General features: G+C 33.6%; 1 protein-coding gene across 3 annotated transcripts in view; it reads right to left on the bottom strand.

The window, feature by feature from the left end:
- Window positions 1–1998: 1998 nt before the first annotated feature.
- LOC140450695 (uncharacterized) overlaps window positions 1999–19965 on the bottom strand; it is a 651216-nt gene continuing 633249 nt past the window's right edge. For 2 of the 3 annotated variants that reach the window (XM_072544365.1, XM_072544369.1), the window contains exons 9-14: window positions 18879–19418; window positions 14365–14714; window positions 13854–14134; window positions 12958–13701; window positions 3705–4045; window positions 1999–3588 (exon numbers count right to left, since the gene is read on the bottom strand). In XM_072544365.1, coding sequence (XP_072400466.1) covers window positions 3226–3588; window positions 3705–4045; window positions 12958–13701; window positions 13854–14134; window positions 14365–14714; window positions 18879–19418 — 2619 coding nt within the window. In that variant the 3' untranslated portion in view covers window positions 1999–3225. The remainder of the gene's footprint in view (window positions 3589–3704; window positions 4046–12957; window positions 13702–13853; window positions 14135–14364; window positions 14715–18878; window positions 19419–19965) is intronic. The other variant, XM_072544373.1, reaches the window with a different exon arrangement.

Raw genomic sequence — 19965 nt, 5'->3', positions numbered from 1 at the left:
CTTCCAAAAGGCATTTGATCGTGTAAGCACTTTATATTGATCGAAGTTCTAAGAGACATTAGCTTGGATGGCAGAGACGTTAGCATAATTACAAAATTTGTATCAAAACGTCAGGTTTAATAGACGGTTTGGAATCACAGGTTCTTAACATTAAAAGAGGAGTACGGCAGGGATGCCCCTTGTGCCCACTGCTTTTCAACGTTTATTCCGAAATAATTTTTAGAAATGCACTTTCTAAAAAACAAGAAGGAATAAATGTGAACGGTGAAGTCATCAATAATTTGCGATATGCGGGCGACATAGTATCCTAGATTCTAGTCAAGAAGATCGGCAAACATTACTTGACAGTGTCGTTGAGAAATGTAAGAAAGCACATCTGGATATGAACATAAGAAAAACCAAAATATTCCTAATAAGTAAACAACAGAATATAAAACAGTCTATTTTCTTTTGGTACTGTCTCCTCTAAGGAGGTTGGTAATCATCTCAGCTATTTTTACTTTTGAGATTGCAGCTCTGAACAAGTCGACGGAACTGCAATTGTACCACTTTCTCAGATTGTTGAGCCATGAGATGCGTCTTCTTCCAATACTTTGTTTTCCCTGTACTTTTCCCGTCTATACATATATGTAAATAGTACCGAACTTGAGCAAGCTGATCTAATTGTTTACCTTGGATATCAGTTAAATTGTAACGCAGAGAGTCACGGTGAAATTAGATCCAGAATTGAGCAGGCCAGAGCTGCTTTTAGAAGTGTGTCCAAGGTATTATGTAACAGAGTCCTAAAAGTAACATTGCGGATCCGCCTACTTCGCTGCTACGTATTCTCGGTCTTACTTTATGGTGTAGAGTCTTGAACTGTGAATAAAAGTGATCCAAATCGCCTTGAAGCTTTCGAAATGTGGTTTTACAGAAGAATTTTAAAAGTTTTTTAGGTGGACAAGATTATAAACTCCACAATACTAGAATGTACAAGACTACTGAGATTATAAAAAGCATTAAGAAGAGAAAGCTGGAGTGCTTCGGACATGTAATGGGAGGTCCCAAATATAGGTTGCTACAAAATATTATGCAACGGAAAATAGCAGGCAAACGCAGTCCAGGACGAAGATAGACTTCATGGTTGAAGAACTTGCGAGATTGGTATGGTATTGATATAAGCATCCTACTTAGGGCGACATTGAATAAAATTAAGATAGCTATGATGGTAACCAAAACGTTCTGAAAGGACATGGTACATGAAAAAGACAAATGACACTTGACACTTTAGACTTTTGTTTAGATCTTGGTGACATGATCTAATTAACAATAAGATTTACAGTTGGTACTACTATTTTATCGACTGCCAGTATGGAGGATCTACAGATACTTTCGAGTAAGATGGTAATAAAATGCCAAATTTGGCCTGAAATTAAATGCCCAGAAGGCAATTTTGTCAAAGTTCTAGAAGACTGTGACACTTACAAAAGATGTAATCAAATTAGAGTAGAACAATGTATTTCTACCTTGGAACTGGAAATGGTTTTCATTTTTAAAAAGATATAATAAATTAATATTTTAAAATCCTGCGAACATTCTGTCACACATTTAAGCAAGTTCTCAGATTACTGTAACACTTAATAACTTGTGGCCTAAATACACCTACACAGTATTTTATATACAACGACATGTTAACGGACAACATTAATCAAACAAAAGTCAGTCATGTCCGTCAAGGTGTTCACCCTTGGCAACCATCTCTCGATGAGGTATCTACAAACTACATTAACAATAAAAATTATTATTATTACATACTATATGTTCAGTAACTTGCATTATATGTTCCCATCACCGTAACTTTAATAAAATTTACACAGGATGTTCATTTTTATCATATCATTTAAAAATCCTAGTATATACCTACATGGTTACAAATACATACATACATATATATATATATATATATATATATATATATATATATATATATATATATATATATATATATATATATATATATATATATATATATGTATACATTTTCAATTCAGCCACCTAATAAAATTTTTTTTGTAGGTAAATTTAACAAAACTAATGGTTCTTATAAAATTGGCTGTTTCTCAATATAGCTTTTCATTGCACCTTATTGTTTTGTCTTCTCGTATCACCAGCTTCGATTTTAAATATACTCTATTCACCGAACTCAGTCGCAAATTAACCAAAAAGAATACATTAAGTATTGACTTTACACATAATGTTATGTTTAACATTAAAACATCGGGAACTAATTAATCACCTGTCAAATTCACGTCGGACATTGTAGCTAGTAATGTCACAGAATAAATAACAATCAGAATGCCCACGCTCAGATGCCGCCTTTGAAGTTTGTCGGCACGCGATCGCCATATTTTAAACGGAAACATAGACTCAAATTGAGAAATTTGTGACAAGCTACGACAGAACTGTAATTTAAATTTTTAGAGATTATTAATTTAGTACATTTGAAATAATTTAATCTATTCTTCAACTAAAAGTACGAATAAAATAGTGCATATTATGTCTATAGCTGCTATAAATAAATTAAACCGGGTTAATTTTTCTATGCACACGAAATAAAATTTCTCTGAACAGCACTGGTTCCGTTTAAAACATGGCTGATTCCTTATGCGCGAACGAGATGGGCGTACTTATTTTTTCAAGCAGGGCGGGCATTCTGATTGTATAATATTCTGTGGTAATGTGATGTCAGTTCCGTCGTTTATCAGATACATGTAAAAATATCAATATGTTCCATCCTTAGTATATTATATCGATGGCTGTATTCTATTTTGTGAGTTTGATTTTTAGTTCTTAATAAACTGTCAAATAAATAATAGTGTCAATTGTCTACTGTCAAATAATTAATTTTGAAGAAATAGCTGCTATAAAACTTTTAATATCTCTGTTCGTTCTTCCGTTAAATTTTATACTATTTTAATTTTAAACGATTATTCCGTCTGTAATAATTTAGTGTAGGGAGTTTTTCGAGAGGATTTTCATTTGATTTCAATACTACATAGTGTTTTTTAAGTTATTTGTAAGATTAAAACATGGAAAAAATAAAATTAGAGTTGCTATTTATACAGAGTTTTAAGATGATACGGTCAAAATGAACAACTTGTGCTCATTGAAACAAACAGTAACCTAAATTATAAACAAAACACTTTAAAATCCATAAAACATTTAACTAATAATAAGCTACAGAACTTAAGGCGAGAACACCCTTAGACTTCTTAACAGAGTTGCCAAAACGTTGGCTAACGCTTCAGCTTGTAACGCCAGATGATCCTCTATCGCCCTCTGCGAGCTTCGATCAATATTCGAATTTAAAAGCGTTCGGAAAGCTGCAGTGACATCATGGACTTTCAGAATAAGGTTTCTAGTTTGCAGCGGCGCAGTGGTGTGATTCGTCATGTCTTGGCACAATTCTGTGAGTCTGCGTAGTATGGTGAGGCATATTGCAAGGTTTTCTGGCAAGTCCGGAAGACTGGGGTCCGACATTGCTATAACTAGCATTTTGCTGGATGTGACGAGCTGCAAAGACTGTGAGGTGAGCTCTTCTTTAGCTACCTGAAATAAATTTTTTGTTAGATTTGAAGGTTATTTTCCTTATTAGATTATTTTCATTCACTTTTTTTATTAAACTTAAATAGAAAGTATAAATTCATCCTTAAGTTTTCACATACCTGAAACTTCTCTTCGCTTATCAATCTCCCACCCCCATGCACTTGCGCTGCAGTACACTGCGCAGCAACTTGGTCTAGCCTGACCAAGAGATTCGCCATGGCTATATCTGTTTTTTGAAGCAGATTTTCTCGACTAGAGGTGCAGCCATTGAGCTTGGGACAGCTCCCGTTCTGATGTTCTGTGCTCTTGAAACTTGACCTAAGTCGGTCGTTGACGAGAGATAGATCAGGGGCTGGGCTATGGTTTGGTGAACGGGAGAGGGAATCCAAAGAATTTTGGTACTTAGGGTGATCGGGGGAATCTAATGGCACAGGAACTAATTTTAAGTGAGCGCTGCGTCCTAAAAAAGATAATATATTTAGAAAGCTGTGGTAATTGAAAGAGGTTTGTTATTTAAACCCATCTTTGGCGTGCCAAATGTTATTAATAATTATTTTTAAAAAGTGGTTACAGTAAAGATTACAAAAGGTTTTTGAACATTTTACTGACAGGATAGTTTCAAGATTTTAAGTAAGATTTGTTGGTCTTGCCATTTTAATAGTTTATTAGTAAGTATTTTTTACGTTCTGTTTTTTCTGCTAATGAACACAATCGACATTTGCGACAACACGTATATGTTTTAGGATGGACCTGAAATGTCGAGAAACTGTTCAATAGTTTTTAATAATGATCAATTTATCGATTTTATGATTTTTTCATATTTTATACTAGATTCGGTGACACAATTTGATAGTTGACTACTTTCTCATACCTTTTTTAGTATTTTGTTATTATCTCAAAGTGTTTCGAATCTAGTAATTTGCCGTAGGTAGTAAGTGATGTACAGCCAAATATTTCATCATATTGAAAGCGTTTTCAAGGTCAACAAGTACCTATTAAGCCATAGCGCTAATGTAAAGCTTAGGTATATTGTAGTTTTGCAACTAAACGTAATACTATAGTTCAAAAACATCAGTTCATTAATTAACATTATATCAAAGGACGTCTAACCAAAGAAGGGTATTAAATGAAAAAAATTCGTACACTTGAATAAGCTAAAATATCTTTAGCTAATAAATTTTAGCTGAAAATACCTACTCCTATATAAGCACAACATAACCTTAGATAGTCTATAACCTAATAAAAAATGTACTTAGTTACTGACTATATATTTCAAAATGTAAAACTAAAAGCCGAATTCATAAATGGTGTAAACATGAAGACATATCTGTACTAATTTGTTAAATTTTTTTTAATTGGTTAAATGTGATCCCACATGTTTTCCGCCAATATAAGAGGGTAAAATATTTTCTATTACGAAAATATATTATCTGAAAGTTCTGAAACTGTTTTCTTATGGCACGCCAAGTTAAATATTATATTTATATGGGGTTCAGCCACAATTTATTATATTATGAATTAAAAGTATAATTGAAGAGTACTAAGTGATTCAAAATTTATGGTTCCCATCCACTAGATCAGACTAGGGTTACAGAGTGCATCACATTTTCAACTTTAAACCAAATATTTATATCATGTTAGTTGATTTTTGCCATGTTAGTTAGTACACTGACGAGCCTGATAAGGTATATCTGAAAATAAGTCACCTGCTAGATTGCAAAAGGGACAAAAAATAAGAAGGGAAAATACAGGGATCAGTGGAAGCTGTTCAAATGCTTCTTCCAAAAGATAAAGAAGCAGACATTAAGCTTCCAGAAAGAAACTGTTAATGCAAGAAATATTGGCATCATATTTAAATATTATGTTTATATGGAATCAAGCCAAAATTATTATTTGTAATAAAAATCACATTATTAACTAACTAATGTTTGATGTTTCGATTTCCACTCCAGAAATCCTTGAAAAGATTATTATACAAACTTACTTCAGTCGTCAGAGACGAAAATGCCACTGAACGTCTAAAAATCATAAGAACAAGCTGAATTTTGCCAAGCATATTAATTTTGGACCCCAAAAAATATGCCCCAGGCTTCCCCCGCATGGAAGTAAAAACGCAAAAAAATCAATTTAAGAAGAATCTGTACACCGTACAAAAAATGTTTTAAATCAAGAATGTAGCCGAGATAATTTTAAACAAAAATTTTTATAAGAAGTTTTTATGTAAAATGGACCGTTCTCTTGGAAACAACGCTTGAAGCGACCGTCGATTTTGCATGTCAGTTATGCGCGATATATTTGTATCAGCTCGTTATGCTAAATTTGTATCAGCTCGACGGAAAAATTCAATATCTTTTGATTCAACCGACCCATCGACAAAAATCAAGATATGTTTTAAATATAAAAAGTTCAGCTTTCCTATGCAGTTTTTGTATTTTGCCGCAATTAAACTCAGATTTCATACAGGTGTTAAATAAATAAACGTGGCACGATTTTTGCCATTTTTTATAATTCTCATGAGTACAATACAATATATCCTTTTCATTGACTGTCCACTATGAAGTTTTGATTACTAGAGTCAAAACTTTAAAACCTATAGCATGATATTTTAGATTTGAGTTTTGGCAACAAATGTGAAGCATTTGAAATATGCTTAAAAAAAGCTAGATTTAAACTTTCACACAACAAACAATTTAAAATATTTACAACTTCAAATTACGCTATCAAAATTTTTACGAGAACTTCATTAAATTTGCGGCAAATCGAGCATTGTGTACTGTGAGATCCACAAGCAGACTAACGTATTATACGGTATGGTAACGGGAAGCGGGTGAGGAAATCCATTATTTATCAGTGTGTTTTATGCAGTGTAGTGATACGGTCGACAAAATGGAGACGGTAACTTTTGTAAAGCAATAAAAGACCTTCTACTCATTGTTTTTCTTTATTTGAGAAGTTAGAAGCAGTGAAAATACTTTAGAAAATCTTAGTACATTTCTATTTTATAGTTATAATTTGTATAAAGTACCAACAATTTGTTTACACTTGTTTGTATCTCTCAAGATACAACGTCCATAAAAATGTACGGTAAATCCAAAACTTATCTAGCTTTTTTTTCAGCTTCCTACGTTTCCATGTGGCAGTTTTATTTTAGTACTACCTCCTGAAGATGCGTACGTTTCAGATGTTGGATCATCTAGTGATGAGGAGATGGACGACAGTGATCTAAACCCTAATTTTAAACCAGAAAGTTTACTTCCACACCTACCTACCGAAACAATCGAGCAACATCAAAATGAAGATGATGAATATGACACGGATGATGAGATACCATTATCCACTAGAATTTCAAATGTGAACGAAAGTAACCAAAAAAATAGAAAAAAAGTTGGGAGCAACTACAATTGGGTAAAAGAAAACTTTCAACACAACAAAATTTGCAATATTTTCAAATGTTTTGGGATGATTCTATTATGCAATATATTGCAGAACAAACGAATCTCTACTCTACTTTTACAACCGGGACATCAATCAATACTTCTCCATCTGAAATTAAAACATTTATAGGAATAGAAATTTTAATGGGTTTAATAAGAATGCCATCATTCGAAGACTACTGGTCAATCAACACACGCTACAGTATTATAGCAGATGTGATGCCCATAAAAAGATTTAAAAAACTACGTAGACTAATACACTTCCAAGATAACAGTGTAGATGGCAACCAAGATCGTTTATTCAAAATCAGGTACCTTTTGGAAAGAATTCGATCAAACTGTAATAAAATTGAAGGAGAAAATCAGTATTCTATTGATGAAATGATGATTAGTTACAAAGGAACCAAAGCGGGAAATCTTCGCCAATACTTGCTGAAAAAAACTAGAAAGTGGGGTTTCAAAATGTTTGTATGGGCAGGAGTTTCTGGAATAGTTTACGACTTTTTTATTTACACGGGATCCTCTACATTCGATCATATGGTTTTTTCTGAAAAAGAATCTAACCTGGGTTCAGGCGGCAAAATAGTTGTTCAACTGTGTACAACAATTCCTCATCCTTTGGAAAGTATTGTATATTTTGATAACTGGTTCTGTTCATTAGAACTGATCACGCTGTTGAAAAATGAACGTGGAATAGACAGTCTGGGAACCATAAGAAGTAATCGATTACGTAATTGCACTTTGGAGTCTGATAAAATTCTGTTCAAAAAAGGTAGAGGATCCATTGACTACAAAGTTGTTAATAATGCAGAAATAGCTGTATCAAAATGGGCAGACACCAAATGCGTCACCTTGGCTAGTTCATATATATCCCATAGCCCTATTGTTCAAATAAAGAGATACTGTAAAAATGAGAAAAAAAAGTTGACGTTAGTTGTCCTTAAATAATAAAACAATACAACAGACATATGGGAGGCGTTGATTTAGCTGATATGCTGATCGCTTCATACAAAACACCTTTCAAATCGCGCAGGTGGTATTTGGGAATATTTACCCAGCTAATAGACATTTCTGTTAACAACGCTTTGCTGATACATAGAAGAGATATGCAGGCTACTGAAAATGGAAAACATGATAAATTGAAAACGTTTCGATTACATTTAGCTTCATCGCTTCTAAAATGTGACAATATCGCTAAAACTAGGAAATCTGATTTTGCAAATGTGCAACCGTCTAAAAAAATTGGAGTACCAGTAACAGCCAGACCTACAGACGACGTCAGATATGACCAAATCGGACATTTTCCAACTTTTGTTGAGAAGGGGAGATGTAAACTTTGTGTAAGTGGGCAAACAACGGTTTTCTGTCAAAAATGTGGCTTATGTTTGTGCATTGTAAGTGGTAATAATTCTAGAAATTGTTTTACAATTTACCATACAAAGAACAACTAGATAAGTGATTTTTTTCTTTTTTTGTAATTTTTACGTTTACTTTTAGTCGAACAAAATTATTTGTTTTGCAATTGATAAATGCTTTCTTAGTTTTTTAACATAATTATTAATTAGTTTGCAATGTTCAACCCTCTAAAAAGAATCTCCCTCACCTATCCCTCTGAACAAAATCATCTCTATAAGCATTTGTGTGTACCATAAATGAGCAATGTACCCCACAAGATACATACTGTTTTTTTTTTGCAAACGTGTATAAAAATTTATAAAATTTTTTTTTCTGTATTGCTTAATGTATATTTAATAAACAGAATGTAAAATTTTTAATGTTTCACTTTAAATAAAATTTTGCCCGTTTAAGGGTTAAATGCATTTCCCGTGACGTGTGATCGTTTGTAATGTAAAACATTAAATTCTGCGTTTTTTATTCATATTTCAAATGCCTTATATCTGTTACCATAAATCAAAATTAAAATTTCATGTCATAGGTTTTAAAGATTGATCTCTAAAAATCAAAATTTTACTACAACTGGTCAATAAAAGTGTTCAATTTTATTGATCTTACGAGAATCGTAAAAAATGGTAACAATCACATCACGTTAATGTATTCAACACCTTTATAAAAACTGAGTTTATTCTCGTCTAAATACAAAAACTGCATACGAAAGCTGCACTTTTTGCCTTTAAAACGCATCTTGAGTTTCGTCGATAGAACATTTGGATCACAAAATATCGAATTTTTACCGTCGAGCTGATACAAATTTTATTGAACATTGATACAAAATCTGCGGTCGCTTCAAGCGTTGTTTCTAAGAAAACGGTTTGGAAAACGCTTTAATTGTGGCTTATTCCTATTTAAATAGTAATTACTTTAAAATGTCACAAGAAAATAGCTTCAGAACAATATAAATTAGACATGTTACAAGCAAGTAGTTTCAGACCCTTGCATTGACAAAATAGTGTTAATGGAATAGGTTAGCTCAAAATTGGCTCATATTAGCTGAACAATCTAATCTTATTTCACTACCATTTGGGTTTTATACGATTGTAGTTTTTTTGTATATTGTTGCTCAGAAATATTATCTGTTTTAATATTTTTTTAGTGCAAAATACAAAATCTAGCGCTGCTATTTATTGAATTTATGTTTGATGTATACTCAAGCATTATCGTTTTCTTTTAAATATATTTCATAACATTATATATATTTCTTATTTCCTTAAAAGCTATAATTCTAACTGTCATCCATAACATGCACCATTTTCAAATCTATCTAGCGGGTGGGTAACTACAAGGATGTATTGATATCTACTTAGCCTACACCAGATCAGTGGATAAAGACAATACTGTGTTACTCTAGCAACGTAGAATAACTTGTGTGAAGTGTCAGTATAGGATTTCCCGTCAAAAAATCAAACCAGTGTTGTATAATAATATAATTTAAAAAAATAGAAGTCACTAGAAACTACGAAAATTGAAAACTTGGACTATTAAGTCATCATCAAGTATTTGTATGACACATTCATCTGGAGACGGACTCGTAGGGGCATTGGTTCTGCCAGAACAGGATAGCCATACCTCCTGTATGTTAAGCAAAATCCACATGCGTCTCGCCTTAACGAAAATCAGTACCTGTCGGGTAGCTTTGCATCAGGAGACCATGGACCACCCGAGGAGATCTTCGTTATACATTCATAATGATACAAGTGTGCAGGGTGTCTAGTGAGGTACTTGGGTTGAGAAGAGCTTCTGTGTTCATCCCTAGTAATATTAACCCAGTTCAGGACAATTTTATCAGACGGTCGAACTATGCTAAAAATATTATCTGCGGCACTTATTTCATAATTATGAACGCATCCATCATATAGTTCACGTCGATTTGGACGTGGGGAAATGTCTGCAAAGTGGATCCCCAAATGTCCGAATGCCAACCAGAAGCATGCTAGGGTAGAATCATTGCAGTCAATCTGTGCTCGGTTTGAAAAAGGTTCAACTCTTCTTAACTCACGTTGTTGTCATGGATGCAACTTGGGTACATTTCTACGATCCAGAAATAAAGCAGCAATTGATGGAATGGAGACCCTCTAGTCGTTCAAAGTCTAGGAAATGTCAAAATGTCTTTGTCATGTTCAAAAATCTACTGTGCAACTTCTTTCTTCATTTTTTTTGTGATTTTCATCGAGTAATCATTATTGACTTTCTGCATAAAGGTAGAACAATAACTGTGAATTACTATTCGATGTTACTGGCCACTCTAAGAGAAAAAATTCTAGGGAGAGGGCGCGGAAAGTTATCCAAAGGTAAATTATTTTTGCTGAACAGTGCTTCCGCACACAAATCGCCTGTTGACTTATAATTCGTCTTACATGAACACCCCCACTTATTCAACAGAGCTGGTTCCATCCGATAATCATCAACTGAACTTTTTCCTCAACTGAAAAAATGACTAAACAGTTGTAAATTTCCTTCTAACTAATAAGTGATAGAAGCTTGGAAGGTCTGGTTTGCAAAGTGATACATTTTTTTAAAGATCAAGATGCATTGAATGTTCGTTGTCATAAATGTATTTAATTAAGAGGAGAATATGTAGATTGTCAATATTCGTTGAATTTCAAATTCTGGTTGCTTCTAGAGTAGGCCACGTATTTTTCAAGACATCCTTGGATTTACGCCTAGCGCGAATAAGTATCTTTTATAATACATGTAAAAAGACACTACCACTAACAATTATTGTTTTTATATCGTAGCCTTGACTTCTTTGTTTCTTACTAGTGAAAACAAGACTAACTTAAAGCGTTTTACTAGTGCCTAATATATATAAATGTCATAGCATACCTGAACAATTTTGTCCTTTCTTGGATAAAAACTGAAGCAATTAAGAATTAAAATATAAGCGAAATGTTTTTATAAAACATAGTAAAAACTTTGTAAAATTGTTTGACATTTAACAGGAGTTTTTAAGCGGTAGAATCAATGTAGGAGCGATATAATATTACTGGTCGATGCGAAAGATTTGGTTAAAACGGTCGAAACAACCACATGAAAGGAAAAAATAAAACAACGAGCAATATGTCCTTTATGGGGTTGCTAGATCTTCATCGGATGCCAGCTCATGCGGCGGAAAGGGACTACTTCCCAGAAATGGGTGGTAACGAGAAAAATGGTAAATGTATATATATATATATATATATATATATATATATATATATATATATATATATATATACAAAGTTTAAGTATCAAACTAGAAAAATATAAAAAAGTCTTTAAGAACACTATCACCGGTCATCTAAAGAAAAGGTAATCAACCAAGAAACAGAAGGGGATGAATAAAAAGATAATATAAATATAACAAAGTTGAAGAATATAAGAAAGTGAGGGAAAAAAAGGAAAATCGTTTTCTCAAAAATACAAGGAAAAAGAAGAAGGACGTCAAATTCCATTTTCACAAAAAGAATAAAGAAAAAACGACACAACAAAGACAAATAGTGATTTAATTGACACTCAACAAAAAGTGAATTGAAGATCGAAAGAATACATAGAACTATTTTATGATAACCATCCCATGCCACATTGCATAACAGCGGTGTATTTGTGACCACCAACTACAGCTGGGGAGGTAGCAAGCGCTATAAAACTAACAGAAACGGGAAAAACTGACTAAAAGTAATATGCCTTTAGAAGTTACAAAACTTCTCCAAACGAATGGAATGGTCGTTTTGACTAATCGTGATATTGGCTGAATAGACTGCCTTAACATACTATTGTTACATTGGCATGGTTTCTAGGTCACGGGGAATACACTCCACTGAAAGAGTTGATGAAGGTTCCAGGAGATCATCAGCTACTGGTAGAAATACTTCGGTCAAAAAAAGCCTGGATCCGAAAAAAATATAGCTCTCAGTGAGAAAACAATACCCTTTCAAACACATGACAAAATGTATATTAGACGGACATTTACTAATCGGATTGATATACTGGGGAAAATAAACATGAATAAGGTGAGTCATCACAGGCTTTATTACTGGACATGCGACAGTCAAGGGACACCGGGACTGTTTCATTTAAGCTGCAAACTCTACAGCAGAACACGTGAAAAGGCAAACCATATCTTTCATGACTGTGAGTAATGCAAGATAGATAGATAGATAGATAGAAAGAAGAATCATCATAGGTAGAAAATACTTCTCGAAGACTACAGCGTGACTCCAAAACTATATGAACCCATCCTCTAAGATCAACGGACACCAGACCACTAGGAAGATCTTTTAAAATATGGTCAACGTTACAAATACGGCTACCACCAAAAGACCGGACAAGTAGAGGTCTAAAATCTAATATAAGACGGAGAAAAAAGAACAATAAATACCACTGCTAAATGTCACATACATATCTATTCACGTTATTTGATCTACTTGATATAGAAAACTTAGTTAAAAATCACACTGTTGTGCTAGTACAGGAGCAGTCACCATACTCGTATAGTCTTTACCCATATGAGGTGACGTGGGGGTACTGACAGCCGTAGCATGTTTAAGACACGACTTTCCTTCAGCAACGCCCGGTCCAGCAACTTCCAAATCATTTGAAACGTTTCGACTACGTTGGAACAAAGGTGACCCGATACTAGCAGTGCGGGTTTCCAGCCCAGTCTTTATGTGTTGCGCGTTCTTCTTCTGTCGGAGAACTTCAAGAGAAGGTACTGGAGGTAACGGAGGTTTTTTCGGGGGTAAAAATAAGTGAGGTGGAGCTTGGTGGTTATTCTCGCCTCTTGGAGGTAACTTTGGTGGTGGGAAATCGGAATTGTTTCTTAGAATATTTGTTGTGAGGGAATGCGACCTTTGTCTTTCCGGTGTCATGGATTTGGGAGGTCTTTCCGGAGGTTTCTCATCGGAACTTCGGCGTGGTAAAGGTTGTATATTTTCATCTACTTTCAAATTTTTATCAGTCTTAGATTTCGCACAGCACGAGAAAGGCCCCTTTCTATCGAAAGTAGCGTATTCTATTACTTTCGATTTAGTTGTGGTTTGATTTCTGTCTTTTTGGTTGGGAGAGGTTTCTGCTGGTGGTAGTATTGTTAAGTTTTCGGTACTGCTCTGCATTGGTGGTGGTGGAATTATATAAGCCATTATTTCTTCCGGGGTAAGTTCCACGGAAGGGGTTACCTTTTGCGTCGGAGGGGGAACGGTTACACTAGCTAGGAAATCTTCGAGGTCTTGGTGTTCATCTAAAATACCTAAAACATAAAAGTTGCTATTTTACTTGTCCTCATGCATATAGAAGCAAGTTGTATGTAAATAGTATTCAAAATGGTTACATAGGTAGACATAATAAATGATAAATCCTGATCAATTTAAAGTTTTAAGAAATTATAATATTTATATTTACCTAATTTATTTAATTTGTCTATAGAATCCGCAAATGAGCGAGGCGGAAGGTTAATGGGCATTGGTAAGGCACAATCCAGTTCATCTGGAGTACTGGGGGGAGGAATCATCGTCAAATCAATGATATCTGGATCGAAAATGTAGATATCGTTAATAGATTCCACGTCGTCACTGGAGACATTCTCGTCATTTTTCTTGACAGCTCGAAGGTATTGGAGGTAAGCCTGAAGGTCCTGTTCTTTATTTGGATGGCCATCGGGACTTCGTAAACCAAAACTCACCCTTAAAATAAATAATGTACAAATCATTTCGTATTTTTAAATATTAAATTATTCAGTTATTGCTTTCCATTTATTGTATTTATTTATTGTAAGAGGTTCATAGACGTTTAGATGAAATAACGTTTGCTAAATCTCTTACGTATAGATAATTTTTTAATTGAATCGTCATAAATTGTGTGTGTAACATTAAATAGACAATTTAAAATTCGTAAACCTCTTCTATAACCTTACCTATTCATTTTGTTGTCCACATTATTTGGCAAAAACTTGTGCTTTGGAGAACTGCTAGGTGTATACAAAGAATCATTATCACTTTCGGAACAGGTAGTTTCTTGCCTTAGCAATTCAATAGCAGCACTTGTAAATGAATGCCGCCTCTCTACTCCACTATGTCCCTTGTTGAGCAGCAGAAGAGAATCACTGTGCTTTAACTTTCCAGGTTCGTCGTTATCACTCTCTATATCTACACTGGTTTCTTGCCATTCTGCTAACGAGTTCAGTCTTTCTAGATTTTCTTGTTCGGTAAGGTACTGCTCTGAATATTCTACTAATTGTTGCATTTCTTGGACCCTTCGTAATATCTGCAATCAAATTAAAAGTAAATATAAATAAACGCAATGTTGAAAAACACAAAAATTTTTAAAATTACTACTGAGTTTACCACAAATATTGTGAAATCGTGAGTAGCGAACTGAGATGGGCCGGATCAAGAGATATGTGATAGAGATAATACAGACTATATTATTTTGGCAGTGATTCTAATGACAACAAAAACAGAAATGAAGTTGGAATATTAATAACCACTGAATATCGAAAATATGTTTTAAATTATGTTCCTATTACGACAGAATTATAATTATCTAGGGTAACCACAGCGCACTAAAATGTAATATCTTACAAGAAATATGACAGAGAAGTTTTGTAGGTGTTTTATGGATAGATAAATAGTATATGACTTTTAAAAAATTAATAAACATTTATTTTAGGAGACTTTAACGCGAAAATAGGAAATGATCATGGGGAAATGCTTTTTGATTTTGATCTGGAATACGATATGATTGTATGTGTGTTTAGTTGGAAATATGAGCGATATGATTGTATACTATTATAGTACCTGATAAAAATTGTTATAGAGACACCTATATCCATGGATGTTACTAGTCGATAAAAACAAACTCGATAAGAAATAAAGAAAGGATAAAGTAAAGTCAAGAAAAGAAAAAATGACATTAATAATAAACTTAAGCCCCTTACTGTTAACGAAAATGTTATTAACAAGGTATGAAATGACATAAAATCTAATCTGAGGGAAATTATCACTAACTATTATTCTAAAATAAATATAAGATCAAAAAGAAACCGTGGATAACTACAGAGCTATTGAGATAATTGAGATACCACAAAAAGCTAAACAGCTATAATACGTATAAAAATGAATGCGTAGGAGACAATAAGAAACTAAACACATGCACTTATAAAAAGAATAAAAAATGATGACTGCGAACGTTTTTCGAAAGAAATGGTGATTTTTATGCAAAAGCAAATATAAAAGGTCTTTATTTATAAAAGGTCAGAGAACGGAGGTAAAGTAACTAATAGAACCAAAACATATAGAAAAGGATACATGGATTGACTTCTCAAAAATTCTATGCAGAGAAAGAACAAATGACACTAGAACAGGAAACATCAGAAATTATCACAAATGAATAAGTTAATATAAATACAGAGGAAGTTAAAAAACACTTGAAAAACTGAAGAACAGAAAAGCTGCAGGTAAAGACGGAATACCAAACAAATTACTAAAATATCGTGAAGCAGCAATGACAGAACAATTAAGAACATTAATTAACAAAATTATATAAATTATAAACATAATAAAATAGTGAAAAAATGGATAACGAGCGAACTAATTTCACTATTCAAAAAAAGAGGTATAAAACAGCCAGAAAACTACAAAGGTTAAATACTACTCTAAAACTTACAACTAAAATTTTACAAGAACTAATGAATTAAAGAACAAGTTTAGCACATGAACAAGAGGGTTTTTGTACTGGAAGATTATATACAGATGCAATACTTGTCATAAAGAAAATTACTGAGAAATTACTAGAGTATAATAGACCAGCATTTTTGTGTCTGATTAACTTGAAGGCAACATTTAACAGAGTAAGACTCAGAGATATCATCCATCTACTGTATAATAGAGAAGTTCCCCTAAAAATCATGAAAACTATTGAAAACATCTACCAGAACAACACAATGTAAGTCAGAATAGACGGACAACTTACAGAACCTACAGACATAGGCAGCGGAATTGATACTCAATTGAGCCCTATGCTTTTCAATTTAATCATGGATGAAATCATCAAAAGTATCAAAAAAGGAAGAGGATACATAGTGGGAAACAAAGAAGTAAAAATACTCTGTTACGCAGACGACGCAAGACTAGTATACAGATTTAATATTCGAGATAGATAATATAAAAGAATTTAATATGATAATTTTATTTCTGCAAATTAAAACAATAGTAATTAGCAAAGCACCAATCTGATGTAAAATAGAAATTGATAACATCAGCATTGAACAAGTAATCAAAATAAAATACCTCGAAATTACACAGTCCAGCTATGGAGACCTAGGCAAAGAAGTGAGAAATCAAATACAAAAAGCAAATAGACTGACAGGATGCCATAACACTATACGGCGAAATCGACACATTAACAGAGGTGAAGTCAAGAATTTATAAAGCCAGTGGAAGACCAATAATGACATCTGCATCAGAAATAAGACCAGACACAGCCACAACACAAAGTCTATTGGAAAAGGCAAATATGAGAGAACTGAGAAGAATTATAGGAAATGCGCTGAGAGATCTTAAGGGGAGTGACAAAATTAGAAGAAAATGTAACGCACAGTGTATAAACGACTTGACACTAAACGAAAAAAAAAAAATTAAATAACCACATAAGCAGAATGGGGAAGACAAGTGTAGTCAAAATATCAAGAGAAAAATCACCAGTTGGCCAAACACCAGAAGTACCGGGCGACCGTGCAAAAGATGAAGTGACTACCTTTCGTAGAGGTATCAATCCGCCAATGAACAAGTAGAATTGCTTATAAACAGAAGAAGAAGAAGAACAAGGAAATAGAAAACAGGGAAATTTAGAAAAAATAAACGCTGCAAAATATGGCAGTATAAAAGAGAAGTACTTAGAAATATAACTGTTGGATTCTAGACATGATGTACATAACATGCAAAACTTAAGTAGTAAGTATAGATCGAAAGAAATCACCTCTTATTTCACTCGACAATAGAGACAAACTTTTAATTGACGAGCAAGAAATTTTTAACATTTAGAGTGCCTACATTACAAAGCATACAGATACTAGTCCAACTGATATAGGCAAATGAAAACCAAAAATATACCTGGTCCGGATAACATTCCTGTTGAATTCATTACTAAGTTGACTTTGAGTAGATACAAAGACAGTTCAGATTATGGATAAATTTCTCAATGAAATCTATAAAACCGGTGTGATACTCAACAAGTGGCTAACATCTACATTTGTACCGCAGCCGAAAAAACAGAGGTCTCCGCACTGCAGCGATTACAGACATCAGTCTTATGACCCATACTTTTAAAGCCTTTCTCTAAATTATACATGGCCGGATTAGAAATAAAGATGAAGTAGACCTCAACCATACAGAGTTTGATTTCCGTAACATTTTTGGAACAAGAAAAATGTTTCACTTTCACTTAACATACTCATTCAGACGTGTAAGAGATCAACAAAGAAACGCTAAGCTAACTGAAATGCTAAGATAATAAAAATACTACAAAAATACCTCAATAGCTCCTAGAGAACCTTCCGCTTAAGGAGCAAGATCAAAAGAGAGCATGAGGGTAACATAAGACGGACTTGGTAAACAAAATATAGGATTATGGGTAGACTGCTGGGCCATCCTGAGACTCAAATCACCTGCCGTTCTTTTCCTATGGCTCTATAGCCCAATTCGAGCCCTGGCCTCCCTCAGCAAATCTCTCCATTCGTTACGGTATTCTCATCCACGATCGACTGCCAAGGAGATTTCTGACATCCCATCGCTTTCTGGGTCTTCTAATAGGTTTCTTTCCCTGCATTCCTGCTTTCAACAGTTTTTTTGGGAGTCGGTTTTCTTCCATCCTAAATACTTGGGCCTGCCTATTGAAGACGCTGTAGGCGGGGAGAACTGAGATCAGGTAAATCTTTATGTATATTTTTTCACAATTATATCTGATTCGCCAACTATTGTTCTCATTTATAGGGCCTATTATTCGTCTCAGTAGATACCTTTCTTTCAAAGGTGTCTATAAGGTTTACCAACTTTTCCTTATAATATATAATTTAATATAACATACTGTATCATAACAAACAACTTATTGAACTCAATACCATCTTATTATAAGACACACGAATTGACTTCGATTTTGCTACAAAAAAGACTAACATATAATAAATACTAATAAGTATTCCAACAACAATAAACAGATTCCTTATCAAAATTTTTCAAAATGAAGAACTGCTTGTAGGAGTAATATTTTGTTCACCAAATTGGGCTTTTGCTAAAATATACATTATTATACAACAGAACAATATCTCGAATACTTGGTTGTGGTATCACCACCATCAGATATCAAAACATGTAACCTTTATAGTGTTATATAATAACTTTAGACCTACTTTTAGAAACTATCTATAGTTACCTCTTCATTTCGGGCTTCCAAAACACCGTTTTCATACACCTCGTTTTCCAATTCCGTTGCTTTAGCATCTAAACTATAAAACCTATTTCTATCTGTCATTGATCTATTCATATTACTGTCCAAACTGTACCCAATCATCAACGGTTGTTTCGCTTGCCTACCCACAGTGTTGTATAAACCATTAGTCTTCTTATTAATATTTTTATAAATAGGCATGGAGGCAAAGCAGGCAGATTTTAGACAGGCTTGATCCATGTAACTCCACTTTTCAGGAACGACTTTGTGTTGGGACAAGTATGGAGGAGCAAGATCCTCGACTTGGGGTAGTTCCTCCTGGTCTATGGAAAGGTTTTGACTGGTTGATAGCCGAAAGTAGCCCGAAAGAACTAGGGCTAGTTCGCAAGCATCGCGCTCTTCTAGGGAAATCGGTACTATTTTCTCGTTCTGAAGGTGAACTAAAACGGTGCGGGTAACTTCGTCTTCACTTCGTACTTCTATGCGGCGCATATCTTCTATATTTGCGATAGGAATTGGCTGAAACTGAAAGATAGATTAATTCATCTATACAATATGCGATAATATGAAATAAATTATACGAGTATATGGGAGACCCAGCTAACTTCTACATCCTTGGATCGAAAATTATCTAGTTTCTTTTAACTTGTTATTATCGATTAAAGTGAGTTACCTAATCTTACTGGAAAACGTTTCTCTTAATAATATTTAAAATTTAACTTGTTATAAGAATTTCAGGTCTTCTTATTAACCCATTAACAGCCAAAGGTGCGTCTACGCACTCTTTTCATTTTTATTTTTTTTTTCACATACTGCTAAAATACTTAGTACTCTGACAAGTATTCACAAATATTCTAGCATATTTGATTTATCTTTATAACCATATGTATTTGATTTTAAATAAAAAAAAACTGTTTTACAATTTGTGAAACCAACACGATTTTTCAACTGTTTGACATCATGAAGACAATCACTTTTTAATCGACTTTTTGACCCAACGCTATCTTATGATAATATAGGTTCAAAATACTATTAGTCTTTATTCTAAATGACACACTTGGATGAAACTTGG

The sequence above is a fragment of the Diabrotica undecimpunctata genome, chromosome 1, assembly GCF_040954645.1.
Source record: "Diabrotica undecimpunctata isolate CICGRU chromosome 1, icDiaUnde3, whole genome shotgun sequence".
NCBI lineage: Eukaryota > Metazoa > Arthropoda > Insecta > Coleoptera > Chrysomelidae > Diabrotica > Diabrotica undecimpunctata.
The sequence above is the reverse complement of the archived record's forward strand: the minus strand, read 5'-3'. Positions and strand labels throughout refer to the sequence as shown.